Source organism: Thamnophis sirtalis, unplaced genomic scaffold (genome assembly GCF_051295495.1).
Source record: "Thamnophis sirtalis isolate CommonGarterSnake01/CBP01778 unplaced genomic scaffold, rThaSir2_p1.2 scaffold_9, whole genome shotgun sequence".
NCBI classification, from domain to species: domain Eukaryota; kingdom Metazoa; phylum Chordata; class Lepidosauria; order Squamata; family Natricidae; genus Thamnophis; species Thamnophis sirtalis.
Window position 1 is genome coordinate 17,996,403 of NW_028261389.1, and position 15,802 is coordinate 18,012,204.

At 37.8% G+C, this 15,802-nt stretch overlaps 1 protein-coding gene across 1 annotated transcript in view; it reads right to left on the bottom strand.

Annotated features, from left to right (window-relative positions):
* Nucleotides 1–6,508: 6,508 nt before the first annotated feature.
* SINHCAF (SIN3-HDAC complex associated factor) overlaps nucleotides 6,509–15,802 on the bottom strand; it is a 35,521-nt gene continuing 26,227 nt past the window's right edge. The window contains exons 4-6 of the mRNA XM_087722966.1: nucleotides 15,657–15,783; nucleotides 13,825–13,975; nucleotides 6,509–10,300 (exon numbers count right to left, since the gene is read on the bottom strand). Of these exons, the coding sequence (XP_087579092.1) occupies nucleotides 10,138–10,300; nucleotides 13,825–13,975; nucleotides 15,657–15,783 (441 nt within the window). The 3' untranslated portion in view covers nucleotides 6,509–10,137. The remainder of the gene's footprint in view (nucleotides 10,301–13,824; nucleotides 13,976–15,656; nucleotides 15,784–15,802) is intronic.

Here is a 15,802-nt window from a genome sequence, read left to right on the forward strand (position 1 = left end):
CAGTAAAATGTCTTTTTCGGGAGTAAAAAATAATTACTTTTCTATGTCACTTTTCTTTTATGAGGTTAAGCAGGTGCACTCACCCCCCAACCATCTTGCAAATACTTATCCTGTTTGCTGCTCTGGTTGACAATAAGGACACCTGAAATCTGACCTTTCTGGATTACATCCAGTTGTCAAATTTGGCTCCTCCATTGCTTTTTTCCTAGTCTCTGTTGAAATACACATTTATTGGCAAAGTATTTAATATTTATGATTTTAATAGTTTTTAGCTGATTTTTTTTAACTTGCCATCATTTTACTGTATTACTATTTAGTAGTTTTTACTGGATACATTTCTTAATTGTTTAACATGGATTCCATATGTTGCAAAAACAGATGGAGCTATCTTGAGAACATTTGCCAAAAGGATAGTAAGTAACCTCCTTGATGAAGCGGGGAGGGGAGGAATCGGTGGTGACATTTTTCTAATCACACAAATCTCTATGTGATTAGCTTTATTGAAATCCAGTGTCCAAGTAATATTCAGTAAATAACTAGCAACCACTTCATGGATCCAGTATCTATTTTTGAAAGCCCCCATGCCCCGCAGCCGAAAGATTTCATTTCAATATATGACACTTTTCTTTTTCATCTTTGCTTGTGAATACAATGGCCAGTTTGTCCTGCTTGTGTGAAGAAGCCAAGACAGAGAAAAAGGGAAATATATATTTCATTCCCTGTCACCTAAACATAGAAGGATCCTTTGAAAGGAGAATATACCAGTATACATCACTGGTTGTTCATTATCAGCAGGAGAAGATGCTTTTTGCTGCAACCTTCAAATTAACTGGAGCATTATCTAGAAATGATAACTTAGTGAAAATACTAAGAATGTTCTGCAAATAAAATATTTCTCCTTGAAATGGCTTCATGGGATTGTTTAAGGACAGTATAATATCTTCTGCTTTTTCTGAATGTCTTTTAAAATGTTACTAGATAATCCATGGCCCATTGGGTCATCGTTCAGAAATATTTCCTTATCAGATTCCTTAAGGCCTTCATAATGACAGAGTTTGTAATGTATTGTCTCCACTGGAAAATTTGGGATCCATCTAGAGATTTATCTGCCTTGAAAATAGCCTGTATTGAATTGTATAGTTATAGTACAGGGTGGGGCATAACCTTTTCCTAGGGGGTCACAGCAAGATCGACAGCAGTTTACAACTTCCGCGACACCTCATTTTAAAGCCCATAAAAAACTGAATTGAATGAGCTATTAAATGTTAAATTTGCTTTAAGAATGGCTGGAAAATTCGATTCGGAAATGCAAATGCGACTCAGCAATTGTTAAAGGAAAACAATGTCGAATTTTGGGGCAATGACGTCTGGCCGGGAAATTCGCCAGATCTCAATCCGGCAGAGAACATTGGGGCCATAATTAAGGATTAAGGATGAAGTGGAAACTCTGATGATTCAGGAGCAAGGTCAAAATCGATATTCGGTTGAAACTTTGAGAATGAATTTGGAAACTGTTGAAAAATCTGGAAAATCGAACGGAACTGTTTGAAGATTTGTTGTGTTCTTATCCACCTCGTTTGAATGCTATTGGAAGGGCTAATGGTGGTCATACTGACTATTAAATCGTGTCAATAAACTCAGTTTTTGATGGGCTTTCGAATGGTGTATGAATTATTTGTGTTGTTATTACAAGTGTTGCTGTGACCCCCTAGGAAAAGGTTATGCCCTGCCCTGTACAATAAAACATCAGCACAGGAAGCAGTTTGACATTTGGTATTTTGTCATAAACTGTTTTATACTTTTTAAATGTCATAAATCGGTTTACAAAATGTACCAAAATCAGCAGGGGTCATACTTCCAGATTTTTGTCCCATTCTGTAAATTAGCCCACTTGAGGTACCTTAGTTTCAAAAAATGTTGCCTATGTGCACCATTTCACCAAGTTAAAAATTAAAGTAATCAGAGTTTTAGTAAGTATATAGACTTTAGGAGATGTTACATTGGCTTTTTGGTTGCCAAATGTCCACTCAATGGATCCAAAACTTTGTTCTCTAAGGTCTTTAGAGAAACCAAGAGTTCACAGGATAGTTCCCTGTCTGAATTCTCAAAATGGGCATGAATATATTCCTACTTCTTTGAGAATTAAATGAAAGGCAGGTGTTCTAATCCAGACAATGGATTATAATCCAGTTGGTTATAGGATATAAGAGCCCTAAAATAAATTGTCCCAATGTTTTTGCCTCTGCAAGGCATTACAAAGGAGGTCAAGAAAACCATCAAATGGGATTTGCATCCTAAAACTGGCCACCCCTTAAGCACTAACATGCCTCTTGCTTTATAGCTGACAATGCAATTTCTTAGCTATTAGATGAAAATGCTTTTGCATGGTATTGGTTTTAGTCACCCTAATTGCAGTGGGAAAGTGTGCAACCCTATTGAAATTTTTTCTTAATTTTATTTTATTCAGAAAATTCAACTACAAAATCCAAAAGAATTTTTTTTAACAAAGACAAAAGTAGACAAGAACATTAAAGAATATGTATTAAAAAGAACAAATGACAAAAACACATATTATCCCCCAGTAGAACACTGACAAATCTATTGCAACAATAACAGCTTCCCTCACCTTGCAAAACAGGTCCAAAATTTATAAGCTTCTGCATCTATTTGCAACCCAATTGACCTGTCACACATTACATATAAAAAAAGAAAAAGTTAGGTTAAACAACACCACAGATAAAGTTCAAGGCATTCTGTTAACAGTCTCTTATTGTGATTTACTCGTAGAAAGCTTGCATGGTTTCTTATTTACCACAAATCACACCAATCATTATCTCTGATCTGTCCAGGATGAAATATTGAGAACTTTCCCAACAATTGCATCTCATTTCCAAAATTTGTAAGTCTAACTATTTCTCTCTTGCTTTTGGATATCATCTTCAGTTCATGCAAGTGCTATTGGCCCCCTCAATTTTTTTTAAAATAAAACCTGCAAGTTTGTTTGTTTGTTTGTTTATTATTTATTTATTTATTTGTCTTGTATGCTGGCCACTCCCGGAGGACTCCGGGCGGCTCACAAAAGACAAGGGAAAGGGGGAAAACGAGACAAAGACAACATATTAAAAACAAAACCAACATTCACAATTTCCGTGGAGGTAAATGCTTCTTAGCCCCCCCCCCCCGCCTGCTGGAACAGCCAGGACTTGGTGGCTTTGCGGAAGGGCCGGGAGGGTAGTAAGGGTCCGGATCTCAACAGGGAGCTCGTTAGAGAGTATTCTTTTTTTCCCAAATGCTTTCCATAAAATTTTATCTCCTTTTAGAGACATTTGAGAATCACACTAATCTTTTTACAAGGACAAGAGAAGCAGGTAAGTTAAAGCCCAGGAAAAGGTCCACACCCCCTCCACACCTGAGGTTAAAGAAAGGGAAATTTTCCCATCCAAAATTAAAAGATAAATATCAACGCTCTTTAAAAAAAACCCAGAAAGAGTAACATTTGTAATATAAATCTGCGTAAATGTAAGTCCAATTTGATGATTTTTTTACTACCAAAGGAAATATATTTTCACTGCAAATAACCTTACAGCTAAAGTGAAAATCATTTGGAATTTAATAGTAAACAGTAAAAGAGCAGGAAAAAAAGTTGTAAAAGTCCAGCGAGGAGTTATAAAATAGGTCCGAAGTCAGTTAGGCATAACTCAAGAGATAGTAAATGTTGAAAATATATAATTAAAACCCAGGCATACTTTTAAAAAACCCTGAACAGCTGAAGGGAAAAGGTTGCAAGAGAGTAGACCTGATCTGAGCTCCTTACTTACTGAGTGAGATCTGCAGCCAGTAGGATCCCCTCTTCTCCAGGGGCCTTGATCTTCTCCAAACGGCAGGTCCATTTGAAGGTTGCCTTGGATCCCCACCTAGTCTCCCCTTTAAAAAAACGGAGCAGACACACCAAATAACCAGCTTTGGTGGCAATCAGCTGTTTGTCAGCAGGAGGAAAAATAATTGCTTGTTATTTGGGGGGAGGAGCGCCATGTTTTTTTAAAAAAAATCTTTTGGCAGCTTTTGATAGCAATTGACCATGGTACAATGGAACTACAGGTAGTCCTCGACTTACAACAGTTCATTTAGTAACCGTTTGAAGTTACAACGGCCCTGAAAAAAGTGACTTATGACAATTTTTCACGCAACTGTTGCAGCCTCCCAGTGGTCATGTGATCAAAGTTCAGAAGCTTGGCAACGGGTTCATATTTATGGCGGTTGCAGTGCCCTGATGTCACGGGCTCACCTTTTGCAACTTTCTGAGAAACAAAGTCAATGGGAAAGCCAGATTCACTTTACAACCATGTTATTAACTTAACAGCTTCAGTGATTAACTTAACAAATGTGTGAAGAAAGGTTGTAATTCCCCCCTCATTATTTTAATTAAATGTAATATTACTGTTTGGGTAATGAAACGCCTGCAAGAAAACAACTGAGATGAGAGCGTACCAAGGACCTTTCATTTCAACCCTGAGCTATGAATATTCTCTTTTACTGGTACATTGAATATTGTTTCCCATATGTTTTCTCATTTTGTTACAATATGAAGACAGTGGGAATTTCTTATGCAAACTGCTCCATCTGGTGGTTCTTGATCATCTGATACCAAATCATACTAAAAACAGTGCGCTTCAGCTCCTCAGTCTATCTTAAATTGTCTCCCATCCAACTGTGAATTAGGGCTGAATTAGGGCATAGTCATATAATCTTTTGACAGCGAACCTGATGAGGTACAGCAGTGTTTCTCCATCTTGGCAACTTTTAAGATGGATGGACTTCAATTCCCAGAATTCCCAAGCCAGTTGAACTGGGGAATTGAAGCCCACCCATCTTAAAATTGCCAAGGTTGAGAAACGCTGAAATACAGAATCGAACAGTTCATATTTCTCTACATTTGGAAAAACATTGACAGATAAAATTAAATGATACTGAAGATTAAGCTCTGAATTGATATAATTGTGAATAGGTAATTTTAGGAAACAGCAGCAGGTATGTACATAGGGCTAAATTTTTCAATCTACTTGTTTTATGAGCCATTTTAACCTTTGGCAGATCTTGCTAGCTATGCAGGCAACAATTGCGTACTTAAGAGAAACATGGCACCTGTTCTGAAAATGCAGCACATGAATTGATAGCTCTTATTAGACTTGCTTGTTTCTTGTTATGAAAAATCTTAAGACTTCATAGGAAAACCAACAAGGGCATGAATAGAAAGTGAAATAAAGCAATAAAATTTAGCTGCCAGGTCACAACTATACCGTTTTTTAAAGAAGGATATCTCCAGACAAGAGTACTTAAGAGTGTTCATAGTTCTTCCATTGCAACTTAAACCATTTTTCAAGGCACTGGTTTTTGTTGTTGTAATTACAGTATTTCTTGAGGGAAGTAATTCAGGATTGAGGAATTTGTGTGATACATATATCACACAAATACATAAAATTGTTGGCAGAGATTGCTTGCAATCATTGTATTCCGTAAAAACAGCATCCTTTACTGTTTGCTTCCTTAATATCTAAGGAAGCAAGCAATTCAAGTTCTGAATCAGTTGAGCACTAGCAATTCGCCAAATAAGGAAGGCAGAAGCTTGATCCTTATATGCCAGAGATATTCCTGCTCAGCCAAAACGTATACTAATAAATGGATTCAATTTCTACTAATGAACATGAAAACGTAGACCAGGAACATTTAACAAGAACTTTGCTCAGGGAAAATCTCTCCCCAATTTTTGCCATGATCTGAGCAAATGGATTGCAAACCTAGCATCAACCTTTTAGAATCAGAGCAAAAATGCTGCCCATGTCCATCTTTAATAAAAAATATTCTAATAATTGCAATTTGAATACCAAACGCAGGTATTTGTATTAGATTTATTCATACAGAAGTTGCATAGATACTTGTCAAAAGTATTTTAGTTCCTGTACCAAGCAAGGTTGAAGTGTCCCTTCCATTCCTGAGATTTGTCAATGATGATCTTGAATAATCATATAATCATATTGATTGCATGATTTCTGAGTTGATTGATACTCCTACTCCTAAATAGCAGTTCTTTATATTATGCAAAATAGTTGCCAACTAGTTCAATGAATAGGATTCTCCACAAAACTTTATAAAGGCAAATGAGACTGTAAGAAGTCCTTTGGCTTATTTGGCCAATAAAATTATATTTCCAGCATTAAGAGTTTATATGTATATAAAATACAGGTAGTTCTCAACATATGACCTCAAATATTTCTGTTGCTGAGCAATATAGTTGTTAAGCGATTTTTGACCCATTTTTGCCACTGTTAAGTGAATCATTGCAGTTATTAGTGATATGGTTAAGTGAGTCTGGCTTCCACATTAACTTTGCTGAACGTAAGTTTGCAAAAGGTGATCACATGACTCCAGGACAGCGAAGCCCACACAAATATGAATTGGTTGCCAAGTATCTGAATTTTAATCACATGATCATGGGGTTGTTACAATGGTTATAAGTGTGAAAAATTGTCACAAGTCATTTTTTGCAGTGCAATTGTAATTTTGAAGTGTCACAAAATGAACTGTTGTTAAGTCAACGACTACTAGTATTGAGTATTAAACTGAGCACACTTCATAACTCTCTTGTGCCTTCTACACATTTTTCAAAATAGCCGATACTCAGGACATCACTCAAATCAACAGCTGAAAAGAATACACTTTTCCCTCCTAGATAAATCTATTCATTCATTTATTTATTTGCTTGTTGCCCTAGTTTTAAAAAAAAGCTTGGATTACAAGTGTATGAACAATATAAAAAGTATAAAAACAGATTCCATAGATTTCTACTACATTGATACAAAGTGCATAACTACATACAATTCATCTTGCATTACTACTCGAGGAAGAGGGAAAGGGAGGAACAGTCTGCTGTAGTAGTAATAAATAAATAAATACAGAAGAAGAGATGATCCATATTATAGTTACATATAATTCATACTGTAATTGTAAATGCACAGAAATGTTGACCAATATTGATTAGAAAAAGCATCAACCAAGAAACCAAAGGATAACCAAGATGCCTACATGCATCCTTGAGTTTACCAAGCCAGCAAAACTGCCAAGGCATAAGGTCAGTCTGGGGAAAAAATGATTTTATCCTCCCTTTAGAATAAGTCTTCTATTTACAACAGGGGATAGGGATAGAAGAAAGGCAATTAAGGGTACCCTATAAAAGTAGGAAGACATCATTTCATTTTTATATTTGTCTGACATAGCACAACTAAAATTTCACTGTTCAGTTAAAAAAAGCAAACTCAAAACCCAGGCACATCCATAAGAGTGCACTGCAGAATCAAGTCAAAATTCTCATGCTATTAAAATGAAGTAAAACAAAAATTCAAAAGCAGCAGAACTCTTGCCGGGAAGCCATTATTTTGATCCCAAAAAGCAGGCAATCACCCATTAGCCACATTTTAACAGAAAACTGTTCCTGGGTAATCAGAGCATCATTTTTTTTTTAAAAAAAGAAACACCAGGAAACATAATGCTTCAGTTTACCCTATTTCTGAAGCAATTTTGACATAAGACAAGAGCCTTACTGAACTGTACAATAATTAACTACAGTAATATTGCCTGAAAGCAATGGTAGGATGTGTAGGAACTTGGGAGGCACCAAAGGGACTCACACAGAGGTATTGGGGGTTCGGAAACCAGATAATTTGTTGTTCAAGTTTTTGAGACACGAGATATCATCAAATTAGGGGTAATCATTAGGGATGTTAACTAAGTAGCTCTGTATTGGGAGTCTGGGCAAAGGAGGAGCTACCACAGCTGGAGGCACTTCTGGATAAGGAGGGGAAAATAAGAATTCCAGCAGAGGGAGCAGCTGGGACAAAGATTCAAGAATGATGAGTAATATTTACTATGGCTAGGTGGCATTAAGTTTGAAGTTTTATTTTATTTATATGCCGCCCTATTCCCTATAGGGACTCAGGGCGGCGAACAACTCAAACGGGAAGGGGAACATACAGATGCAAAACAGACATTTAAAATAACCAACAACCACACCTTAATGTACATGTGGGTCTCTGCAGCCATTCAGTGAATCTGTGAAATATTTTAAGATAATATATTACATAATTTAACCTCTCCAAGGCTGGGGAATGGGCTCCGGTCATATCTAGCAAGCCTGCTCAATGATTGATTCCACCCAATAGTCAGGCTGAAATAAGAAGAATGTCATGATTTGCTATAAACATATTTATGGAGGATATGATTCAAAATATTAATTTTTCCTTTTTCAAATGGCATAGAAAACATGTTCAGCTCTTCAGCTGAGTGGTGGGAAATGTTAGTATGGAATGTTCCTTGGATAAGAAATAAGTCAACAACATGGAAGAGAGAAGGGAGTGAAAAGGGCTAAATCTGAATTTTGGTCAACATGGCTTTCCTTTGAAGTTTTCAAACAAAAGGAAGAACTTACTAAAATATGTAGTATGGTTCTAAGCCTACAGGCCATTTGAAGAACTAGTATTATGAATGGATAATAGACAACTGTTCCCACTCTGAAAAAGTGAACATAGGTTTTATATTTATAAGGTACTGTAGCATCATACCAAGGGAAACCTATTTGTTAAATAAATGTTTTGTCCTCATAGCACTGTGTTTACATCATATTGTTGTTCAATCCCTATGAAATGGAGAACATTTCTACTGATTTTTCTATTGGATGATCAATATATGGATCTCCAGGTATGGTTGAACTCCTACTGCAGTCAAATGCATCCAATCTGCTCAACAGTTAAGGATGGTGGGACCTGCAATCCAACAGCTAAAGGACCACATGTTGCCCATCCCTATCCTAAAATATTATGAAGAAACTGTTTCTCTGCATAAATTACCTGCAATCTTGTTTGTGGGGCAAATTATGATTTAAGATAGTGGTACCACCCCTTGGTCTGATCAAGCTTCACGCCTGCTAGTTTTGCCTGTCAAATGCATCCTCTGTCTGTTCACACATACATTCTTCCTATCAAGAAATATTAGGTCAAGTGTCTTTTATCGTCGCTGAAGCATCAGTAGTAAGAATTAAGAACTCTGCAAACTTTACATCATATGCATGGCAATAGCAATAGCAGTTAGACTTATATACCGCTTCATAGGGCTTTCAGCCCTCTCTAAGCGGTTTACAGAGTCAGCATATTGCCCCCAACAACAATCCGGGTCCTCATTTTACCCACCTCGGAAGGATGGAAGGCTGAGTCAACCCTGAGCCGGTGAGATTTGAACAGCCGAACTGCAGAACTGCAGTCAGCTGAAATAGCCTGCAGTGCTGCATTTAACCACTGCGCCACCTCAGCTCTTGGCAGAAGAAGTCTTAGACAAGCTTCAGTATCCAAATTCATGCCATGATTTACTAACAAGGCACCCCCTGGAAAATACAAGCCTTTCAACTCCAGCAGAATTCCCAGCTATAAAAAGGCTCAAAATACTGAGAATTGGGAGAGCAGAATAGTTGAAGGACCACTACACTGGGGAAGGACTACCTTAAGAGACATCATTCCTCTCCACATAGAGAGGAAAAAAATGGCTACCTAAAATTTATTATGCCAAGCAGGAGCACTGCTTATGACTAAAAATATATACTCCATAACAGGGGTGTCTGCAGAGTATGATTAGAAAAGTCAAGATGGCAACCCTAATAACGCAATTGAAGACTTCTCCTTTTTTAAATCAACGTTACACATAAAAAGAGGCAGAGCTTTGATTGCACTACTTGAGCCTCCATCTTCTTTTTTTTTTAACCATACACTGCAATCAGCCCTGCTCCACATGGTCACCAGCCTTCCGGTCATTAGGGTGGGAACAAGGCTGAACAAAGATGATAACACAGCAGCGTTCAGCTTCACCATGTGGCCAATATTCCTTAGTCTTTTTTTCTGAAAAGATATCAAGGGACTCTGAATTAGTAGAATTAATACAGTAAAAACAAAAACAAAATCTCCAGACACTTTGAGGGGGGAAAATAAAAATAAAAGTCTTTTGGCAGCATAGCAGGTCTTTCCAAAGTAAAAGGAAGGCCACTTCAATAAATGGCAGAAGAGGTTTCATCCGTCTCCCTCTGCACCTCCTTTAAGGAAGTCACCACTCTTCTTGATTGGTGATGGTGGAGGATGGTGGAACCGGAAGTGGAGACTTCTCGGCTGCAGGCTGCTTATTACGACAGCAGGGCTTGAAGAGATGGGTGTCTATAAGGACTTCTCCAAAGCGGCCTTTGTAAATAATTCCACAGCAAACCTTTTGCCTTCAGGGGGAAAACAAACCAAACTGTTACTGCACGTATAATTTATTAAAACTTGCATCTCACCAGATTTTCACTGACTCTGGGTGGCTCATAACAACCCAATAAAGAAATAATAAAAGGTAAAGATAAAATAAAAATGGCAAGCACGATAAACATCCTGGACAAAGAATCAGATCTTTATGATTATTCTAAACAACAACAGAGTAGGGGACATATTTAAAGGTAATTTAAAAATAATTTATATGTACTGTATTTCCCCAACCGGAAAATAAGCCAGATGGATGCATTTAGTACCATATTTCCCCCGAAAATAAGAACTAACTGGAAAATAAGCCCTAATGGTTCTTTTGGAGCAAAAATTAATATGACCCATTCTAATTTTCAGAGAAACACGATTAGTTATTGACCTTGTAGGTGGTTCTCACTTAACAATTGCCCTGTTTAGCAGCTTTTGATGTTATAATGGTGTTTTAAAAGTAACTTTATGCCTAGTTCTTGTATTTGCACAACCATCAAAGGGTCCCCAGGGCCATGCAATCAAGATTTGGGTGCATTACAAATAATGAGTTTATGACCGTTGCAGCCTCCTTTGGCCACATGATCACCAATTGGGTACATATTGACATGCAGAGTCAAGGGAGAAACCAGCAGTAGAATCACAAGTTGCGGTCATGTGAAGTCTTGCTTAGCAATAGCACTTAGACTTATATACCGCTTGCCCCCAATAATCTCTCATTTTTACCAACCTCAGAAGGATGGAAGGCTAAGTCAATCTTGAATCTGGTGAGATTCGAACTACCAGTTCAGCAGAAACAGCCTGCAGTACTGCATCCTAACCACCGTGCCTCTTAACAACCAGTCGTGGAGTTGTGGGTCCCAATTGTAGTTATTAAGTGGGTATGACCTATACAGTCTTATAGCAAAATGCTTTGAAAGTTGTTTCATTCATAAACTGCTGTTTTTTTCTAAGCTTTTGGCCTTGCAAAGTTGCTGGACATGCGTGTTTCTTCACCACATTAGCCTAGTTTTGACAGTATAGCCATCAAGGTGTTTTATTTGTGTGCTTGTTTATTCGTGTTCATATGGCAAAATCAACTCACGTGGTAACAAACATGGTCAATGCAAAATGAAAATAAATAATGATACATGCAACAATGGTGCCTGCATGCTGTATCAAACGAGGGGGTGGGGGGTTTGTTTATTAGCCAGCTTCTCACAAAGCCTGAGTCTCATTAAAGATTTAGAAGGCCACAAGGTCACCTGGGGTTTGAATTTCCCCGATAAGTACACACTTGAACTCTCCTCCCATTCCACCATCTTAATCATCACACCATGCCATTTTCCTGCTCAAAGTCATAATTAAACAAGTATCAAACATTCTATTTAGAGATCCTACGTCTTTATCGCAGGCCTAATGAAACAAAAGGCTGTATCAGTCTGATGTGATTTAAAAAAAAAAATCAAAGGCAACAACTCTTAACTTTCAGTAAAATGATTATTCTGCGGGTCTTCTTCACCTGATCTAAAAACACTACTTAACTGTCCACCCCCAATGTTTGGTGGAATTAAGTACCATTTTTCTTTGCTTTAGAACTGTGCCGAGCTCGTTTAGGTCTACACTACATTTTTTGTGTCTTCCAATTGGGAAACCAAATTTTGGCCTGATAGATGGAAGGTAGTCTAAGGTATTAAGAAGGGTGTCAATGTAGTATCCAAGGTTTAAGATAGTTCCCATCAACACACGGGTAGTTCTCGACTGAGGGATTTTCAACAATTGAGCCCAAAATTTCTGTTGCTACCTGTTTCCCTGAAAATAAGACCTCCCCGGATAATAAGCCCAATCAGGCTTTTGAGTGCATGCGCTAATATAAGCCCTCCCCCAAAAGCTTGCCACCCCAAAAATAATAAGACCTCCCCTAAAATAAGGCCAAGTGTTTATTTCAGGAGTCAAAAGAAAATAAGACCTTGTCTTATTTTCGGGGAAACGCAGTAAGCGAGACATTTGTTAAGTGAGTTTTGCCCCATTTTATGACTTTTCTTGCCACTGTTGTCAAGTAAAGTTGTTAAGTGAATCTGGCTTCCCCACTGATTTTGCTTGTCAAAAGGTGATCACGTGATCTAGGGATGCAGCAGGATGTGTGAAAACCAGTTACTCAGCATCTGAATTTTGATTACGTGACCAAGGTCGTAAGTGTGAAAAAGGAGTCACAAGTCATGTTTTTCAGTGCTGTTGTAACTTTGAACGGTTATTAAACAAACTGTTGTGAGTTGAGGACTACCTGTATCTTGCAGGAAGAAAACCCATGCATTTTGGATATCTTCCTAATCCCCAACTCTTTTTAACATAGAACCTGTCCCTGCTAGACTTAGCAAGCATTTCCGCTGACATGAATGTGCAGAATTAGCTAATCTTAAAGCATGAAGGAGATTTGCAGATCAATAAACCTGCAGGCTGTTGTCGCAGCATCTATCACTTCTGTCCAAGAAAGGATTAATACTAAAAAGGTGGGGGGTAGGAAAGTAGCCCGAAGACTAGAGTTTTAAGACAACAACAGTCCTTGTGATCCAATTCATGCCCTGCATGATATCCAGTTACTTTTACCCACTGGCTTAAGCACCAAGATGAGTCATCAGCTGTCTGCAAATGCTGGCTAATTGCTGAGGGAACGGAAGCAGGAGAGCCTTGTAATTAAGATTACATTTTATGCAATTATGTGCCTTTCTAACTTCTGTCTCTTCCAGAGTTTCCCTCTTCTGTCTAAAGCCAAGTCTCCTAGTCCCTTTCAAGTATGGTCTTGCTTTCTATGTAACTGTCTGGTTTGGTTCTGCAACCCAACAGATATGGGTAATTAGAACTACAAAAAAAGAATTACTACCAACCTGCCTTCCATTGAGGACCCGTACATGAGTCAAAAAGAGGGCTGTGAAAATATTTAGACCCCTCGCATCCTGGACATAAATTGTTTCAACTTCTACCCTCAAAATGACCACCAGAACAACTAGACCCAAGGACAGTTTTTCCCGAACACCATCACTCCGCTAAATGAATAATTCCCTCAACACTGTCAAACTATTTACTAAGTCTGCACTACTATTAATCTTCTCATCGTTCCTATCACCCATCTTCTCCCACTTATGACTCTAACTTTGTTGCTTGTATCTTACGATTTATATTAATTGTTTCCTAATATGATTTGATTGCTTATTTGTACCCTAAGGATATCATTAAGTGTTGTACCTTATAATTCTTGACAAATCTATCTTTTCTTTATGTACACTGAGAACATATGCATCAAAGACAAATTCCTTATGTCCAATCACATTTGGCCAATAAAGAATTCTATTCTATTCATCAACTTCTCTTTCTTTTTAAAATTATGTTTGTACACACACACACACACACACACACACACACAGAGAGAGAGAGAGAGAGACAGAGAGAGAGAGCTTGAGTCTGATAAAATAATACAAGATCCTGCTAGGAATTATAGAGTACACAAATTCACAAATGGGGCAATTTTCACCTTTTCCAGTACGTAAGATCCAAGAAGGAGAACACAGGTGTACGGCTTGAACCCGGTGCCATCTCAGTGTCTGAACCATCATCAGACTGGTTGCTATAGCAAGGCGAGTGGGCTGGAGAGGCACTTGAGGTAGTGCTGTGAGCATCAGAGTCTATAGGAAGAAAGGAAATAATTGCATTAAAATAAATTTAATGGACCATTCAGGGAGAGGAAGTGTCTGTTATGTCCCTTAAATCTGAATTTAATGTCGTGTCATTTAACGTCATTTCTATAATAATGCAATTAAGCAGATATTATGTTATTAGGAAAATGACGTAAACCAAATTAATAAATGCAAATGAACTGAACTTGGACTTAAATATTAAAAACTCTTTTAGTCACCAAATGATTGTCCAATTTTGTCCAATTTGTGTCAGATATAACAGTTCATAATTTGCATAGGAAATCCAGATGCAAATTTCTGTTAAATCGTTTTTGTCTATGTAACACAGTTTTTAAACCTAGAAATGTTTATCAGAGATGGACTGAAGACTCTGGTATGCTTCTTTGATTCTTCAGTGTTTTAACTTTCATTTGCAACATAATATGAAGAAAAATTAAGATTCTCTCCATATAGTTTTAATGCAACATGTAAGAAGTCTTCATTTCTTATGGCAACCACAAAGACTATTTTCCTCCTGATCTTTCTTCAAACTACTAGTATTTAATCTTAATCTAATGAATCGGAACCTTACAATTTTGGGAAAGACAAAACAGTTGATAGTAAACACAAAATTGTTACTTCAAACCAGAGGTGGTATTCAGCAGGTTCTGACCAGTTCTGGAGAACCGGTAGTGGAAATTTTGAGTAGTTCAGAGAACAGGTAAATACCACCCCATCTATTCTCTGCCTCCCGAGTCCCAGCTGATTGGGAGGGAATGGGGATTTTGCAGTAACCTTCCCCTGGAGTGGGGTGGGAATGGAGATTTTACAGTATCTTTCTCCTGCCACACCCACCAAGCCACGCCCACAGAACCGGTAGTAAAAAAAATTGAATCCCACCACTGCTTCAAACATACTGTGTTATTCCTTTTCTCTCAACAGATTTGTTTTGGTTAGCATAAATATGACATAGTGAATAATTACTGTTAGGCTCCTGTTTGTATCATAAATTATATATAATGGTTTGGAATAAACAGGTATTATCTTTTCTCACGTCATAAAATCAGCCAGATTGTGTTTTTCCAGAGAAAATTTTAATTTGAGGCTGGTCATGAGAATCACTGATATTGAAGTATCCTCCAGGAATTGTCTTTCACTTGGGTACAAAAATAATCTGGCAAATTAAATAAAATTCACACATCATACGACTGTGAACCTACTTTCAAAGGCAAAATATAGAAACTTAAGACTATTAAGTATCAAGAGTCAGTAGACTGAAAGTTGTCCTTGCTGACTGAAAATACAGTTGAGCTATTATATCAGATAAAGGTAAGGAATCCTTGCGGAGTTTACTCCACCAGTTGTTGCTGGCTATAGGGGCGGTGTTCATCTCCATTTCAAAGCCATTGAGTTAGCACTCTCCAAAGATATTTCCGTTGTCATGTGACCAGCAACATGGAGCACTGTTAGCTTCCCACCAAAGTGGTACCTGTTTATCTACTTGCCTCTGCATGCTTTCAAACTGCTAGGTTTGCAGGAGCTGAGGCAAGTGACAGGGGCTCACTTTTTCGCGTGGCACTTAGATTTCAAACCTCGGCTGCTGGATTTCAGGCCGAAAAACCCAATGTCTTAACCGCTCAGCCACTGCACCACCCACATCAGATAAAAAATCCATATGAAGAGAACATACTGTGTCGCTTTAACTCCTTCTGAAGTTTGCTTATTTGATTGCTCTTCATCCTGTTACTAGGTAGAGGTTTTATCTTCTTTGGCTTCAGTGTTGTTTTAAGGCTCGGTCCAGCCCTTGCGTCCACCACCTATAGGAAGGCAACAGGA